At 52.5% G+C, this 17,963-nt stretch overlaps 2 protein-coding genes across 4 annotated transcripts in view; one reads left to right on the top strand and one right to left on the bottom strand.

Moving 5' to 3' along the window:
- PRPF6 (pre-mRNA processing factor 6) overlaps positions 1-10,979 on the bottom strand; it is a 43,070-nt gene extending 32,091 nt beyond the window's left edge. For 2 of the 3 annotated variants that reach the window (XM_032387609.1, XM_032387610.1), the window contains exons 1-6: positions 10,300-10,612; positions 8,954-9,122; positions 7,790-7,908; positions 3,853-3,931; positions 2,995-3,171; positions 2,604-2,759 (exon numbers count right to left, since the gene is read on the bottom strand). In XM_032387609.1, coding sequence (XP_032243500.1) covers positions 2,604-2,759; positions 2,995-3,171; positions 3,853-3,931; positions 7,790-7,908; positions 8,954-9,122; positions 10,300-10,385 — 786 coding nt within the window. In that variant the 5' untranslated portion in view covers positions 10,386-10,612. Of the gene's footprint in view, positions 1-2,603; positions 2,760-2,994; positions 3,172-3,852; positions 3,932-7,789; positions 7,909-8,953; positions 9,123-10,299; positions 10,613-10,771 lie in introns of those variants that run through there. The other variant, XM_032387611.1, reaches the window with a different exon arrangement.
- Positions 10,980-12,798: 1,819 nt separating this feature from the next.
- On the top strand, positions 12,799-17,291 carry SAMD10 (sterile alpha motif domain containing 10). Its single transcript, XM_032387659.1, has 5 exons — positions 12,799-12,976; positions 14,915-15,096; positions 15,174-15,345; positions 15,670-15,810; positions 15,996-17,291. Exons 1-5 carry the CDS (start codon positions 12,886-12,888, stop codon positions 16,016-16,018), a joined length of 609 nt encoding a protein of 202 aa, XP_032243550.1. The 5' UTR covers positions 12,799-12,885; the 3' UTR covers positions 16,019-17,291.
- The last annotated feature ends 672 nt before the right edge of the window (positions 17,292-17,963 follow it).

A 17,963-nucleotide genomic window follows, 5' to 3' on the forward strand; every position in this document is an offset into this window, starting at 1 on the left:
GGCTCAGGTCATGATCCTGGAGTCCCGGGATCGAGTCCCGCATCGGGCTCCCTGCTCTGCGGGGAGTCTGCTCCTCCCTCTGACCCTCCCCCCTCTCATGTGCTCTCTCTCTCATTCATTCTCTCTCTCTCAAATAAATAAATAAAATCTTTAAAAAAAAAAAAAAAAGAAGAAGTTAACAGGGTCTGGGGTGGGAAATGGGAATGGGAGGTTCATGGGGACAGAGCTTCAGTTTGGGAAGATGAAAAAGTTCCAGAGACCAGCGGAGGCGATAGCCGTACAATAGTATGAATGCCCTTAATGTTGCACTTAAAAATTGTTATAATGGTAGCTTTTATCATACATATTTTACCCCAAAAAAGTTACTATATAAAGTTTTTTTAAAGAAGTTATTTCTGGGACCCCTGGGTGGCTCAGTCGTTGAGCATCTGCCTTCGGCTCGGGTCATGATCCCAGGGTCCTGGGATCAAGCCCCGTATCGGGCTCCCTGCTCAGCGGGAAGCCTGCTTCTCCCTCTCCCACTCCCCCTGCTTGTGTTCCCTCTCTTGCTGTGTCTCTCTCTGACAAATAAATAAATAAAATCTTAAAAAAAAAAAAAAAAAAGGAGGGAAATGGGCAGAGCAAATGACAAAAGAAGCTTGTCACAGAAAAACTGACAAAGACTGACTAACACACAGGGAAAGATGCTCGACCTCACCACTAATAAAACCAAAAACTAAACCAAGGCTTGCTTATTAGGGGCGGCGGGGGGGGTGGGGGGTCCTGCCCTCAAATCAGTGATGACGACAGAGGTGATGCCCTCAACCCTGTGCCCACAGACTCTGAAATGCCACATGCTGGAGAGACAATTTAGTATTTAAGTGAAAAAAAATCCACTAATTCCACTTCAAAGATACTATAAAAATGTTTAAATGATAGAATCACAAGAGGTTCACCAAAACGTGGTTTGTCATAGCAAAAAAAGTAAAAACCCAAAAAGTCCCTCAATTAAAGATTAAATCACGATACCCATAAACAGTGAACTACTCTCCAATTTATAAAGTACACAGCCAGGAACATAAAAAGGTGCAATTTTTTAAATTTACAAGCTACTGATTTTTATTATAAAATATTTGCTCACCATAAAAAATTCAAGTACAGTAAAAGCTCAATTAAAATTTACAAGTTTCCGGGCGCCTGGGTGGCTCAGTTGGTTAAGCAACTGCCTTCGGCTCAGGTCATGATCCTGGAGTCCCGGGATCGAGTCCCGCATCGGGCTCCCTGCTCGGCAGGGAGTCTGCTTCTCCCTCTGACCCTCCTCCCTCTCATGCTCTCTGTCTCTCATTCTCTCTCTCACAAAAAAAAAAATAAAAAAAAAAAAAAAAAAAAAAAAAAATTTACAAGTTTCCTACTGCATCGAACACCACACTATCTTTCCACTTCCAATTACATGTGAAATTTTTCCTTAAAATAATTTAACATGAAGCTCCCACTCCACACCCCTATTTCATGCCCTGGTGGTGTGAGAGCGTAGCCCTGGAAATCTCGTAAGTATGTGCAAACACATCTGCGTGTGCACAGGACTGTTATACACACAACTCCGCCGCTGGCGGTCAAGCACACCAGCACTCTTCTTCCCAGTTTGTGTGTTCTTGTGACTTTGCAGTGTTTTCTACTACCCACAAGTTTTTAATTCGTATGTAATCAAATTTGAAAGTCTTTTTCTTCATGGTTTCTCGTGTGCATGTCATAATTAGAAACGGTTTTCTAGAGCACTGAACAATTCACTCAAGTGCAGGGGGAAAATATGCGCACTTAACGGTTTTTTACTGAAGTGTAATTAACATACAATGTGTAAGAGGTGTATAACAATGATTTGACAACTTCATACATTACTCAGCGTTGACCACAATAAATGCGGTCACCGTACAACATTACATTACTGACCATATTCCCTACGCTGTCCTTCTCCTCTCCATGACGTTTTATAACCAGAGGTTTGTACCTCTTAACCCCCTTTAATTCACCCATCCGCCACTTCCCTCTAGCAACCACCAATCTGTTCTCTGTGTTTAAGAGTCTGGTTTTTGGTTGGTGTGTTTGTTCACTTGTTTTGTTTTTTAAAGTCCACACATAAATCAAATCATATGGTATTATCTCTCTGACTTATTTCACTTAGCATAATACCTTCTGGGCCTACCCATATTGTTGTAAATGACAAGATCTCATTCTTTTGTATGGCTGAGTGATGTACACATGCACTTAATTTCTATGGAAGGATGAAACTTCAGCAACAGCATGCAGCTTGTCGTTAAGTGCCTTTGTTCAGCCTGCCTGCCAGGCCACCCTCTGTCACCTGCAACAGTCCTCAGCCCCCTAAGAGGGAGCAGGAGTGCCATACGGGCGCACTGCACCTGTGCATGCCCCATAGGAAGATGCACAGACCAGCCTGCGTGCAGGGTCCTGCCACTCTTGACGATGGGACAGGAAATACATCATCACAGGTCTGCTTATCTTGTGATAAAGCACTCTGAAAGATGAACTTTCCACTGACATAGATTAGTTTTATAATCAGAAAACAATTTTCTCAATCTGTAGGAAAATGTTGCATGACACAGACTCACCTGGCTCAGCCTCATGTCCATCAGCGTGTTCCTTGCTTGTCCTATCTTCCTCATGTCCAGTTCACCTGTGCCAGGTGTCATCAATCCAGGTGTCATTCCACCTGGGTATGGAGTGTTCAGCCCGCCTGGATAGGGTGTGTTAAGACCTCCAAATTGCTGGGGGCAGGGGCGGGGCGGGAGGACAGAAAACACTGGATTGCATTTTCATGCAGAAGAATCCTATCAAGTCTGACATCTTTCCATTGTAGCCTGATAGACATGCAACCCTCCAGACTCACCACAGCCCAGCTTCTGAACTACAGAAGCACTTACTCTAACACCACCCATGGCTCCCACTCCGGGTCTACCCAAGCAGCCTAAAGACCTATTCGCCTTCTTTTCTGATGCTCACAGTTTGCCGGGGATCCACTGAAGTATGGTTCTCCCCAGTCTGTAGATGTTTGGCAAAGAAACTGTCAGGAACAGGAGTCAGCTTCTCATAGCGTGGGTGCCGCTGACGTTTGTTTCTGGCATCGCCAACCTCAGGGATGCTCAGCCACTCTTCTTCGGTGACTTCTGCCAACTTCCTCTGGGAACATTTGGCCCCCCAAAAACATTTATTATTCTCTGGCAAAATTTCATATGCACAAGAATAACTATGCTCTCCCTGACCCCTAACCCCCAAATCATCATGGTTTAGAAAGAATTTTGATGCAGAAATTATCTACTTCACTTAGAAAATTCAATTTGTTGGATCTGCTCTACTTCACTCAAATGTAAACTGCTCTGTCAAAGCCCAGAAGACACAGGGTGGAGAACTTTATGTACAAATAGAGTTAAAGTTACTAAGAAAATAAGCTCGGGGCGCCTGGGTGGCTCAGTTGTTAAGCGTCTGCCTTCGGCTCGGGTCATGATCCCAGGGTCCTGGGATCGAGCCCCACATCGGGCTCCCTGCTCCGCAGGAAGCCTGCTTCTCCCTCTCCCACTCCCCCTGCTTGTGTTCCCTCTCTGGCTGTCTTTCTCTCTGTCAAATAAATAAAACCTTTAAAAAAAAAAAAATTTAGAAAATAAGCTCATATGTCCATTTTTTTCAGTGGAGGGAGAAGGGACTTTTTTGCACACATACACATAAAATTAAACACACTAAAGCAGGGACCTTCCTCTACCATCTGAATTTAATAAAGAGCAAAAAAGCAAAGTTAGTAATGTCTCATCAATTCTACCCAATTCTCTGCTGAGTAGGTTAGGTGCATGCTATCCATCCACTTACTTTGAGATCTGAGAACTGCTGTTGGATTTTGGGGCGTTCCATTCGGTATTTCTCAATTTCTTCTTTCTCCCTTTGCTCCCTAGGAAGTAAAATGTGTGCATGCATTAGAAATACTGGAAACCCATTCTGAAACAAAGTCATTTTATTATACTTAATTAAATCACCAGAAGCATAATTCCACACACCCATTAGCTAAATCAAAGGGCGCAATGAATACATCCACAAATATACCGACTCAATGATTTACCAAATGAAAATAAGCAGAAACTCACTAAAATAAAAACAAGTTGTCTTACTCTGATACAAATACTTGTATTTGAACATGAGTGTATTTACAGCTTTAAACTTCTACAAAATTCCAAAGGTAGGGCCAACCTACGAAGACTCAAGAAAGCTGACCCCCTGTCCCAGTTGCCCTTCTGACTCTCTGCCTGTCACTGTCTCCCTCCCTTTGAAGCCGCCGGTGCACCTGTCAAGACAGCTCTCTGCTCCACATGCCAGAACTCATGGGCTGTCTTATCACCCATGCAGCTGGTCTTCAGGGATGGACAGCTACTGGGTTCTGGTGATTGAGGACCAGGTCTAGGCACTCGGAAGAAATCTGTGGGTTACTGTGACAAAGCATCAACCAAGTTAAGCAAACCAGAGTTAATGTGACCCACATAGCTAACACTTCCTAACATTGAGATTTACATTCTCTTCCATAGGTTAAAGGAAAATATCAGGAATGTGAATGTATTAGGACAAATGATGTGCTTGGAAAAGACAAACACCGCTCCAGGAGCTGGAGAAAGTCAGTCCTGTGGCTTCTGATGCGAAGCAACACGCACGTATCAGATTTTCTGGTCAAACACGTTTTACCTGATTTGAATGCAGCCTCAGGATCCAACTTCCACTCCACAGGAAATACTGCGAGCAGAACAAGTTAAAGGACACCTGAGGAGATAGGCAGCCGTTCCATAGCTTGGGCCCTTCTACAAAACAACTGATCTCTTCAAAAAGCCAATATCACCAAGAGGTGAAAAAGGCAGGGGAGGAGGGGAGACTTAGGAGACATGATACGTGGAGTGATTCTGATTGTGTCCTGGTTTGAAAAAAAGCAGTTCTACTCTATTCTGAAGACGAGCAGGAGAATATGGATGTGGACTGGCTCTCAGGTCATCTTTGGGTTAGAGCTTTGGGGTTCATGCTGCTGATGCAACAAAGGGGCTGTCAGTGCAGAGCGTAAACTGACCCTGATACAACCCAGCAAGACCACCAGCAGATGTGGAAGAAACAAATGTGCAAGCTGTGACCCAGGGCTCAGACTCCACGAGGGCATCGATATTTGCTGCATTGTTCTTTCTACTGGTTTGTATCCTGAAAAGTATTCCTAACAAAATTTTAAAAAGCCAACCATTTTTCTAAAGCCACTTAGTAAGGGACGCCTGGGAGGCTCAGTCGGTTAAGTGTCTGCCTTCAGCTCTTCGGCCTTCAGTGCAGGTCATGATCCCAGGTCCTAGGATCGAGTCCTGTGTCGGGCTCCTTGCTCAGCAGGTAGTCTGTTTCTCCCTCTCCCACTCCCCCTGCTTGTGCTCTGTCTCTCTCTCTCTCTGACAAATAAATAAATAAAATCTTTAAAAAATAATAATAATAAAAACACACTTAATGAGAGGACTTTCTACATGTATCCATGTCACTTCGTTTTTTTTTAAATAAATTCCAGAAGACTGAAATCAAACCTTCCTTAATGTGCAAAACCACGTATACTTAATTACTATATATATATAAATTCATGCACACCGATTTAATAACAAGTATTAAAAAAAAAAAAAACCCTGAACAACTGGATTTCACTTTTCTAAAATTAAAAACACTACATACATTATGGGAAGTCACAGAATTGCATGAATGAGCAATAGAAAAAGGAAAGTGAACCAAAATGTTAACTATCACTTTCCAGACTTAGGAATGTTATCCTCTTACCTATATTTCGTCTCACTGTCTTGATATGCTTTAATGATAATGTATTCTTTCAGTAGTAAAAAATTTTAAGTTTCTTATTTGTAACTTCATTTCATTTTTAAAATTTATTTATAAATATTAAAAGACTTACAAAGCTATATAATTTATTATGGTTTAAAAGATTATGTGCTCACTTTGCTTAAATTTCCCTAGAAACAAGGACAGGGAATTCAGAAAGTTGCCATATCAAATGGTACACTGAGATAACATCAATAAACAAATTTGTTAGACCTCGAGGCACCTGGGTGGCTCAGTCCGTTAAGCATCTATCTGCCTTTGGCTCAGGTCATGATCTCGGGGTCCTGGGATTGAGCCCCACGTTGGGCTCCCTGCTCGAAGGGGAGTCTGCTTCTCCCTCTCCCTCTGCCCCTTGTTCACATGCTCTCTCGCTCAAATAAATAAATTCTTTAAAAAAAAATTTGCTAGACCAAAGTTGAGTGCAAGACACCCACCTGAGAGCCCCCACAGACAAAACACAAGAGCCTTGCTGAGTAGTCTTCTCTCAAACAGGCCCCCCAAGGACAGAGCGCACATGCTCCCTCCAGACTCACTACAGTCTGTCCCCATCAGCCCAGCCCAACACCCCACATTCGTGTCCCAACACACATGTGTGGAAGGAGATTCTCAAGACACAACCCCTGCCTATGAGGATTTACATGTTCATTTGTCACCTTCAGTTAACTTTCAAATTACTTAATATACATTAATCAACATCACCACACCCATTTCAAAGACAGTAATCCTAACTCGAGGTCAGAATAATCCCCCCGGGGCGCCTGGGTGGCTCAGTCGGTGAAGCGTCTGCCTTCCGCTCAGGTCATGATCTCAGGGTCCTGGGATCAAGCCCTGCGCCTGGCTCCCCACTTGGCAGGGAGTCTGCTTCTCCATCTCCCACTCCCCCTGCTTGTGTTCCCTCTCTCGCTGTCTCTCTCTGTCAAATAAATAAATAAAAATCTTAAAAAAAAAAAAAAGAATAATCCCCCAAATTCCATTGCTTTCTGGAAAGCCAAAGACATCTTAAGCTCTCCACTCCAGTCCCCAGACCCTAAGACTACTCTCCAACTGCCTGGTGTTTATCCAAGTGTGGCTGCCATAAACCAAGACCCAGGTGGCCTCAGAGCTGAGCAGACCCATGTACTATACTTGCAACTTCTGTTCAAAACAAAACTCTCTTTTAAAGTTGGATAAATACAGGGGTGCCTCGCTGACTCATCAGGGAATGTGTGGCTCTTGATCTCGGGGTTGTGAGTTTGGGCCCCACAGGTGTAGAGATTACTTAAAAATAAGATCTTTATAAATAAATAAATAGATAGGGGTACCTGGGTGGCTCAGTCAGTTAAGCGTCTGACTCTTGATCTCAGCTCAGGTCTTGATCTCAGGGTTGTGAGTTTGAGCCCCACATTGGGCTCCATGCTGGGTGTGGAGCCCACTTAAAAAAATAAAATAAGATAAAAGAGGGGCACCTGGGTGGCTCAGGTCATGATCTCAGGGTCCTGGGATCAAGCCCCGTGTTGGGCTCCCTGCTCAGTAGGGAGTCTGCTTCTCCCTCTCTCTCTGCCCCGCCCTCCCCACTTGTGCTTGCTCTCTCTCTCATGTTCTCGGTTTCTCACTCCCAAGTAAATAAATAAAATCTTTTTTTAAAAAAATTAAGTAAATAGGGGGCGTCTGGGTGGCTCAGTTGGTTAAGCATCTGCCTTCGGCTCAGGTCATGATCCCAGGGTCCTGGGATCGAGCCCCATGTCAGGCTCCCAGTTCAGCGGAGAGTCTGCTTCTCCCTCTCCCTCTACCTCTCCCCCTGCTTGTGCTCTCTGTTTCTCTCACTCTCTCTGTCTCTCTCTCTCTCAAATGAATAAATTTTAAAAAATTAAATAAAATAATAGAGAAATAAATAAAGTTGGGTAATTACAGTGTAAAGAGCAATAATTTATTTTACCTTCTTTCTTTTCTTCTTTCATCCATCCTTTTATCCAGAGCTGCATAAATAGCATCTGCTTCCTCATCATCCTTTTCATAGGGCCCACTTGAGAAGAGGCTCCCAGCATAGCCATTAAACTAAGCACAAAACAATACAGAAGGTCAACTTTTCCTACAACACAATTCCCTCAAGCAGAAACAGAGAACACTTCTAGTTATAAAATGCTTGCTGAACAATTTTTTTCAATCAGGCAACCCCAAAATGAGGGAAAACAAAATAACTCACCAGTACGCTTCAGATGTGTCACTGGGGGGTTGGGGGGGGGCGCGAGGGGCACCTGGGTGGCTCAGTTGGTTGAGTGTCTGACTCTTGATTTTGGCCTCAGGTCATGATCTCAGGGTCGCGAGACGGAGCCCCAGATTGGGCTCCGGGCTCAGGATCAGCAGGGAGTCTGCTTGAGATTCTCTCTCCCTCTCCCTCTGCCCCTCCCCACCGCGCGCTCTCTCTCTCTCTCTCAAAAACAATAAAAATAAATCTTAAAAAAAAAAGGTGTCATGGGCATGAAAGATAGAGGAGCTACCCCAACGGGAAGACACTAAGAGATAAACTAAGTGCAATGCGGGGTCCTGGCTCATAAACAGGACACCAGTGAAAAACTGGTGGAATTCAAGTGAGACCTACAGGGCAGCTAACAGTGCTGCGTCAGTAACTGTACTAAGGTCGTAAGATGGGGAGAAGCTTGTGAAGGGTATGCAGGAATTGTCCATACTAGTTTTGCAAGTTCCCCGGAAGTTTAAAATCATTTCAGAATTGAAATTTCAAAAATCTTTTTCCTCTGAGCAAAAATTCTGTCGGAACACATCTGAAGAAAACTTCAATTGACCAAATACTAATTAAGTAAGAGAGTATGCACTGAGATAAAATAAATCACGGTATCATCACCAATTCCACTTAGAATTTTCATCAAGGACCAGCCGAGACAAAACCCCAGTGCAAGTACATCTCTCCTGAAGAGACAACAAAATGTACATTTCTTTCTATGATTCCCTGCTCCCCCCTCACACTGTGCTAAAGACACCCCATAAGCAGGCTGAAATAGTAGACGTGCCCGCCTCCCTGAGCGCTGGCTTAAGAAGCTGGTCAGCCCTCCTGGAGACTGGCTGGGGGTGCACCACAAGTCACCTCATCATAGTTGGTGTCATTCAGATCCTCGTCATCATCATCCGCAGCCTGGCTTTTCTTCATTTGGTCCCCGACGGTCCTCTTGCCTGGGGGCGCATGGCGGTCATCCACAGGATCATTTGCATCGCGGGCGGGCCCAATGTCTGACCGGGTGGTAAAGCCAGTGGCACTGCAGGAGACCCCAAGACACCCGTTTACCTGGGTGACCTTGGTCCTTTGTTCTTCCCTCCACAGTCCTCACTTAATAACACCTCTTTTTCTAACATCTCTGAGAAACTGCAGAAGATCCAGGGAGCAACAAGCGAGGCGCGCTGCACTCTCAAACATGACTAGTCTGTTCTCTTCAGGTGAGAAACCTTCTGACCTACCCTGAGGAGGTTACCACCCCATACTCTCCTTGAGAGATTCACCAGAGCATCAGACCTCCCTCCTCCCAACTCCCAGCCTCCCATTCTAACAACCTGCTGATCATCTCCCCCAGCACACATCCAACCAGGCCCTCAAACCCAACTTGACTCAATCAGAATTCCTTTTCTGTGCTCATCCTGCAGCGGCCCTGGGTTGTCTCAGCCGATGACTGCAGGGCCACCCCAAGTACCACAGCAGGCTCTACACCGTCAGCGCTCCCTTCTTCTCCACCCTACCGGTCATCAAGTTCTACTGAGTCCACCTCTGAGATCGTCCTCCCCCAACCTTGACGCCCATCACAGCTGGGAGCCTGTTGGCCACCCTGCCTCTAGCCTTCCTGTTGCTTCCACCCAGCTCTGACCACGGCACTCCGAAGCCTGTCTCTCCTACAGCTCTGGCCCCTCTGACCCCACTCACCCGACACTCCATTCACACAGACTCCCTGAGAGTCCCTCATCTTCCTCCATGCCGGTCTTTTTTTCTTACCTACCCGACACACAAAATGTCAGTTTCTCCTCTAACCCTACCACATTTCTACATCCCTAAATGCAGCTCTTCTATCAAATGGGGCTCAAATGCTACCATTCCACAGAGCATTCCTGATCGCTGCCACCCCAGACTTCTCCATGTTTCTCTTTATGTACTTAATAATGCAAATCTCTCACATCTTCTAGTAAACTGCAGGTCTTCGGAAGACGGTATCCCTAAGTAAGACTGTACTCCCCACAGATGCTAACACCACACCCCCACAAGGAAACCCAACACCTGTTCCAAACAAATGAGTGACCAGACAGACAGAATGACGATGACTGCTCATTTATTCGACAATTTATGGTAGCCATCTGTGCGCCAGGCACGGGAGACCCGGTCCCTGCCAGGGCTGAGCGTTTCTACACGCCGAGCATGACGACCAACAGCACAGGGCAAGGATCACTCACGCTTCAGACGGGGGTGGGGGTCTGCCCGGCTTGGGGAGAGCAGCCACGGAGTTCCCACCACAGCTCGAGGAGTCACCACTCCGCATCTCAGAGACCAAACACGGGCTCGCGGCCAACGCACGGCTACAGCCCGAGTCTCACATCTCGGGAGCCAGCAGCACTGGTACTCGGCGCTGTCCGAGCCCCAAAGCACTCCCCCGCCAACGAGCAGTACGCCAAGCCCAGTAATGCCTTCCAGACAGTGTGGCCACAGACCCTAGTTTGTCCTCCTCGTCTTCCCCGTCGCCAGCCGCAAGATGCCCGCATCCCACGGCCTCCCCGAGACAAGTGCGGGTAGCGACGACCGCCTGGCCCGGGCCCGCCCCCCGCCCCTGCCCCTGCCCCAAGCGCGCGCGGCCCGCTCTGCCCGCAGGGCCCCGGGGCCCGCGCCGCCCGCTCCCGCCCCCCGAGCGCGGTTCGCCCCAGGCCTCACCCCCGGCCCAGCCCCGGCACGTAGCCCAGCGGCGCGGGCATGCCCAAGAACGGCTTCTTCTTCTTGTTCATGGCGCCGGTGATGACTAGGGGCCGGGAAGGGACGGGACGGAAGCCGCGGCCGGCCGAAGGCAAAAAAAAAAAAACCACTGACGACCCCGGCTTCTCAGCGGGAAGAGCAGGCGGGACCTGCGTCACCCGCGCCCCGGAAGCAGAGCTCGCGGGCTGCACGAAGCCCCGCCCACCCTGCCTTCCCCGGGCGGAAGTTCCTGAAAAGCGACTTCCGGTTGCCGTTGTGGCGAGGGGATCTGATAGGCGCATGCGCGGGAGCGCCTGGCCGTGGCGAGGCGTGCTGGCGGCCCTGCTGGAGACGTGCGGGAGCGACATCATCCTGGAGAAACCCTGCAGGATCTCAAAACTGAGCGTGGGGCATCTTTTACTTACTGCGTGCTTTCGACGCATTTCCGAGGAGACCCGCCTGTACGAGCGGGAGCCATGGGCCCCCTCCCTCTCTGAGTCAGCCCAGCCGCCAAGGACCCCTCAGAATCAGGCCCAGCCATTCCCCTCTCCCTTCAGAGTTGTCTTGGCCACGGGGCAGGCCGTAACACATCTGAGCGGAGCCGCACACCCGTCTGGTTGTGGACAGTGGTGTGCGGTGTGTGTGTCGTGATTGGGGGCACACCTGCCTGCGCGTGCCCGGTGTGCAGGCTCGAGCTCTCAGCGCTCAGATTCCGGAGCCGCAGTTCAGGCACCGGTCCCCGTACGGGCTCCGCCGCCCCCCAGCCACCCCCACCATACCCTGAACGTGGCAGTGAGGGTGGAGGCTAATTGGCGAAAATAAGTAAATGCAGGAGATATGCCAGGAACAGTTCGGTATGTGACATACGTGGCCACGGCACGTGGGTGAATTCCGTGCAAATCTCTACCTGAGTGTGTCGTGGGCTTGGGTACTAGTCGGATGACCTGGCGGACACACATGACTACTCTGCGTACACTTCTGGATCTCTGTGTGTTCCGCTGCTCCTTCTACTGTGGGACAGCTGCTCCCACTTACACCTGGGGAGAGCACCCAGACTTCTGGCAGAGCAGGCATAACTCAGTTGGTAGCAAGTCTGGACTTCTGCACCGGGCAGCCTCCAGCCCACCCTAGCACTTCTCAGTGGGGTCCTGGAACAAACGCTTCCCTCTTGCCTGCTGCAGCCTCCTCGGAGCTTCTCTCTCCTCCCCATTCCCAGCCAAACCGCTTTCAGAGCCACATCCTGGGCACTGAGTCACTCGGGCTACAGAGGGAAGGGGAGAGACCCTGACTGGCTGTCTTCCTGGAGTTCACATTGTGGTGGGGGTTAAGAGAGGGTCTGGGGCGCCTGGGTGGCTCAGTCGTTAAGCGTCTGCCTTCGGCTCAGGTCATGGTCCCAGGGTCCTGGGATCGAGCCCCGCATCGGGCTCCTTGCTCCGCGGGAAGCCGGCTTCTCCCTCTCCCACTCCCCCTGCTTGTGTTTCCTCTCTCACTATGTCTCTCTCTGTCAAATAAATAAATGAAATCTTTAAAAAGAGAGAGAGAGGGTCTGGGGAAGCAAGTGCCTCTGGAGATGTCTGGAGAACGCGTGAATAAAGGAGTCAGTAAATTGAGGTCGGAGAATGGAGGGAAATGGTTGAGAGGGGTCGGTCTGGCCCTTGACCCTGGGCCCCAGTGGACAGATGATCCCAGCAGCAGGTAGGGTGCTCCCCTCCTATCCCCTCCCTCGGCGCGGGGAAGATCGCTTCCTTATTTCCCTGCCTCAGAGGCCCCTTGAGACGTCTGGACCCCTAAAGGTGCACAGAGTCACTCGTCCTTGAAGCCATGCCGAGGTGTGCGAGATCGCCCCTTACACGCCGGCAGACACCCTTTGCATACGCAGACCTGCGCGCCGCCGACACACCTCGGAGCTCCCGGAGCGCGCCCGGCACTCGGGGCTCACAGGCAGGTGCCTCGCCGCGCAGACTCGCCGGGCGCGGGGACCGGCTCGGGCGCGGGGCCGGCTGGGGCGGGGCAGCGGCGCGCGTTCCCCGCCGGCCACACGGGCCGCCTTGCCCCCGGCGAGGGGCGTGTGCACCGGCCCGGGATCCTTGGGCCCCATGTTCACGGAGCTAAGGACCAAGCTGAGCCCCCCGCGAGGCCGCGCCGGGGCTGTGCGTGCCGGCTTCGGGGAACGCCGGGATGTGGACGGTGAGCAGGGCTGGACCAGGGCGCGGGGATGTCGCGGGTTGGGGGCTGGGGGGACCGAGAGGGATGGGGGCGGGATCTGGCAGACTCCAAGCAACGGTTTGGAGCGGAGTGGGGCGCGCGTCCTGGCCGAACGGGGTCCCTGGTGTCTTTGTCCTGAGCTGGGGGGGGTGGCCTCAGGCCTTGGGGATCAGCGCACCCTTGGCTTGGAGGAGGTTACCGGCTGGGGCTCCTGTCCTTAGGCCGGCACCATCCCGCGGTCACCTTTTCCTTTGCGCGCCCTTCCTTCCCTAGCTCTTGCAGTGGGGCCGAGAGAGAGCCGAGGCCACAGCCGGGCTTGGGCGCCCCCGCCCCATTTTATGCTGGAATTCTGACGTTGGGGCTAAGAGGGAGGGACGGAACGACGGGCTGACAGACGGAAAGACGGAGATCCTTCCCCGAGCAAGGGCAGGAAATGGGCGGGGCCCGGCTGGACCCGGACAGGTGCAGCGCACGCTGTGGCGTCCGACTGGTTCGCCCAGAGTTTCACGCTCCTGCCCTGGCCCGGCCGGGCTCCGCGAGGCCCTGCGATGTGAGGCCAAGTGGCTCAGGAACCTGTGCCCTGAAAGATGCCGGCTTAGAATAAGTCTTCTTCCACGATATTAGAAGCCACATCGGGGCAGCAACCACACCAGCCACACCCTCTGTTTGACCCTGGATCTCAAATTTAGAGTCACCTGGGGTCATTCAATTCCGGGAAGTTGCAAGAATGAAGAGGGGTTGCTAAATCCAAGGAATCTTAAGGGGTAGAAGGAGGGGGAGTGATTGGTTTTCCCCATTACTGAGACCTGGGCATATCGCCAAACTCTGCCCTCAGTTGAGGGCTTGAGGTGTGTCCATGAGAGAGAGGGTCTCTCATTTTAGTGCTGAGAGCCAGTGAGGCAAGGGCCATGACCAGGAACCTGCTTCTGCCTGCTGAGTTGGGACCTGGATGCTGTAAAGATGAGGGCAAGCCTGGGCCCAGGTTCCTCCCTCTCCCCAGGGCTCTACTGACTTGTGGACACCCCACAGAGCCTTTCTCCATCCACCCATCCATCCACAATGCTTCTGGGCACCTCCTGTGTGCCAAGACATGTGCAAGGGCTGGGAGGTGACCGTTCAGGCGTCTGCCTCCCGTGAGCCATGTGAGCAACAAGTGCAGAAATGAAGGTGAAACTACAACTTGAGTGTAGTGAAGTGTGTGTGGGAAGAGAGGGCACAAGGTGTCACTATGGCTCCCTGAGCATATGGCTGGGCCCTACACACCTGCACTGAGCAGCCCATGTCCGCTGGACGCCCAGCATGCACAGGAGTTGTCCTGGGCCAAGGGCCCTGTGACAGGTGGAAGAGCAGGTAACCTGGTTGCCGGCTTGCCCAGAGTCCATTCAGGCTTCCTGTTGATGGGTTGGCAGATGAGCACAGCAGGACAGGAGCCAAGTCTCAAATGCCAGGTATGGCCGCAGAGCCTGGGTGCCTTCAATGGTGATGGGAAGGCAGCATACTCAGAGGGTCACCATCACGCAGGGTCTCCCAGGACATAGGGGCCTGGTCTGGTTCCCTGAACCCTGGTCTGGTTCAGCATTCGTCAGCCCAAAGCAAGGATGACATCAGGCCTGTCTCAGGATAGCCCCTCACCAGGCTGTAAGTCTTATGCTCCCTGGTGGGCACATTGTCTCTCTAATCGAAGCAGAATCCATCCTGCTCCCCAGATGCACTCAGAAGAGGAAAGATGTTCCCAGTTCGTCATCTTTGGACTGGGTGGGGTACTCAAGACAGCCTTTGCACGCTTCCTTTCTACCTTTGGGGGCTTGGGACCCTCTCCTTTGTTGGAGGGAGGATGGGTTGAGCAGGGAGCTGGTTTGCGGAGAGATGATCCTCTGGCCCTGCCCCTGACCACTCTGATCAGGCACCCATGCTCTGCAGCCGCTGCACACTTCAGCTTCTGCCAAACCCTCCTGGAGCACACGGTGTCCGCTGAGAGCATCCCCTGCCACCTGCCTCGGACGCCGGGCACCAGCCTCACGTGGCACGACTCCCGTAGCCAGAGGGCCGCTGGTGGCCGGCCTGTCAAGCTCCTGCAGCAGCCTGGCACAGAGGCCCCCCAGGTACCCACCCACCGTACCCACCTCAGCCCCTGCCCTTCCCACCACCTCACCCCAGCTGCCACCCATCTGCTCCGCAGGGCCGGCTGTACTCTGACCACTATGGCCTGTACCACACAAGCCCCTCCCTGGGCGGCCTGACGAGGCCTGTGGTCCTGTGGAGTCAGCAGGACGTGTGCAAGTGGCTCAAGAAGCACTGTCCCCACAACTACCTCGTCTATGTGGAGGCCTTCTCCCAGCACGCCATCACAGGTGCCTTGGGGGCGGGGTGTGGGGAGGGGCATAGGGATCCCCCCAGCCTGCCCTTGCTCCCTCCCTCCTGTTTCCTGCTGAGCCGACCTCTCCTTCCAGTCTCTCCAGTCTCCCCAGTGTGTTTCTCTGCCCGGGCTCTGCCTGCCCTGGCCTTTCCGCTGCCTCTCACTTTCTCTCCCTGTCTCTCTAAATCTCTGTGTCTCCGCCTCCCTTTCCCCGTCCTTGAGCCTCTCTGTGCGCCCCTCCCCTTCCTCTCTCTCGGCCTCGGCTCCTGATGCCCCTTGGATGCTGACCTTGGCTCGGCCCTCTCGCCCTCGCTCTCAGGCCGGGCGCTGCTGCGGCTGAATGGGGAGAAACTGCAGCGCATGGGGCTGGCGCAGGAAGCACAGCGGCAGGAAGTGCTGCAGCAGGTGCTGCGCCTGCAGGTGCGCGAGGAGGGGCGGAGCCTGCAGCTGCTCAGCCAAGGTCAGTGGGGCCAGGAGTGTGCGGGAGGCCTGGGGGTGGGGGAGGCTGGGCGGGAGGCCCAGGTGTGGGGTGGGTGGGCTGAGCTCAGGGGGGCAGCCACAGGCGCCAGGAAGGGCTGTCCTGTGCCCCGGGCAGAACGGAGATGCCAGACATCTCCACCCCTCCTCACCCCCTCCACCCCGTAGCCTCTTTCGGAAACACGTCCTAGCTGCTGCCTGGGGCTTGAAGCCCGGACCCCAGCACTGTGACCAGAGCCTGTGGCAAGGACGATGCAGACCTGGCACACAGCCCCTCTCGGACCCCGCCAGAGGCGCCAGGGGCTGAGCCCAACCCAGTGGACAGGTGGGACCAGGATTGCCATCTCTGGTTGTGCATTCTGGGCTGTGAGCAGGTGGGGGCTGCTTGGGTGTGGCCCTTCCTCCCAGGACCTGAGCCCAAATCCACCCTCTGGTGCTGCTGGCAGCATGCGGGGCAGCTACCTGGAGCCAGGGCAGGGTCTGGCTATCCCCCTAGACTCCCAGGGAGTCTCTTTATTATTTATATTCCCTTCACCCACACTGATGTCCACGCCCCTATTGCCTGCTGAGTCACGCTCCCTCTGGGCATCCTGCCCTCCCCAGGGCAAGAGGTTTGTGTCTGCCCATTTGTCCAGTTCTACACCTTCACCCAGCACCTAGAGGATTACCGGCACAGGTGGGATGAACTGTGCAGGCTCCCTTTGGCCAGGGCCACCCCCCCCCCCCATGGTCAGCAGCAGCCGCCAAGAACTCTCCCTCATGATTTCTGAGACCCTCACCACACCCCCATCTATTCCCAGGACCTGAAGCAAGAGAGGTCTGGGGATTGCTCAGGTGCCTAAGACCTAACACAGCACCATGAGGACCCCATAGCCAGGATTAGGCTCAGCCATGTTGTGGCCTTGGGTTTGGGAGTCCAGCTCCTGCTCTCCCAACATTTGTTGGGGAGCTGCCCTGAGGCACAGTCGGAGGCATGTGTATTCTCACTGCTCCTTTCCCAGGAAAATCCGAATTCATAGAAGAGACTGTCCTGAGGGCTGCATCGCCCACACCCACCCACCAGGGACCCAGCCAGCCCCTCAGCAACCACTCCGTGGGTCAGGGGGCCCAAGGTTTGGGACTGGTGCTGCCCAGCAGAGGGACAGTGAGGGTGGTCCTGGTAGCCCCCACCCTCTTGCTCCTCTGCCTTCCCATTCCCCTAGGGAACTCTGAAAATTTCAGGGAGAGATGAGGCTGAGCCTCCAGCCTCTTCTCTGTGCCCTGAGCTGGCCTCCAGGTGGGAGGTTGGTTGCTGCAGGTCCTGAGTGGAATTTGGCCTGGTGCTCCCCATCCTGTAGGCCGATATAGGAAGCCCCCATGTCCTGTCTGGCCACCCTGATTGTCCCAGCCCACCTTGTGCCATCACAGCGTTGTCTTTTCCGGAGGGTCCTTCCTATCACTGCCCCCACCTTCTCCCTCTTTTGTCTTGCCCCCATGCCCCCATGCTCTTGTCTTGTCTTCTTTGTTTTGCGCTTTTTTATATTCTGACAAAAAGACCAGAAATAAACCTGGTTCTCAAGTGCCCCAAGTGTGTGTTCGGCTCCAGCCAACTGGGTGTTTGAGAGTGGGAAGAGCCCTGGGTGGAGAGGCCCTGGCTGTGGGAGGAGGGGGTGCGGTGCCCAGGTCAGGTGCCTCCACGGGGCCACTAGGGGGCAGTGGCGTCGCATCTTGACAGGGTACCTGTTCACCCCAGGGCCAGGTGGGGAAAGAGGCAGAGGGCTGGAATCCTGGGCTCAGCCCTGTGGACTGCACCCAGACGCAGGGACAGAGGTGCGTTACTTTCCTGGGGCTGCCGTGACAAATTAGCACAACTGGGAAGCTTAACACAACAGAAATGGATTTTGTTCCAGTAATGCAGGCCACCAGTCTGAAACCCAGCAGGGTCACACTGCCTCCTGGAGCCCCGGGTAGAACCCTTCCTCACCTCTCCCAGCTTCTTGTGGCTGCCCCAGGGACTCCTGGGCTCGTGGCATGTCACTCCATCCCAGCCTCGGTGCTCACATCACCTTCTGTGTCAAATCTTCCTCCTACAAAGAAACTTGTCACCGGATTTAAGGACCACCTGGACAATCCAGGATGATCTTCTCATCTCAAAAC

Source organism: Phoca vitulina, unplaced genomic scaffold (assembly GCF_004348235.1).
Source record: "Phoca vitulina isolate PV1807 unplaced genomic scaffold, GSC_HSeal_1.0 scaffold50, whole genome shotgun sequence".
Taxonomy (NCBI): Eukaryota; Metazoa; Chordata; class Mammalia; order Carnivora; family Phocidae; genus Phoca; species Phoca vitulina.

Excerpts from the sequence above, each read along its gene's own strand:
- SAMD10 (XM_032387659.1), top strand. The coding sequence starts at position 12,886 with ATGTTCACGGAGCTAAGGACCAAGCTGAGCCCCCCGCGAGGCCGCGCC. Across the intron at positions 15,097-15,173 it reads CTGGCACAGAGGCCCCCCAG|GGCCGGCTGTACTCTGACCA; the intron begins GTACCCACCCAC and ends TCTGCTCCGCAG. Across the intron at positions 15,811-15,995 it reads CCTGCAGCTGCTCAGCCAAG|CCTCTTTCGGAAACACGTCC; the intron begins GTCAGTGGGGCC and ends TCCACCCCGTAG.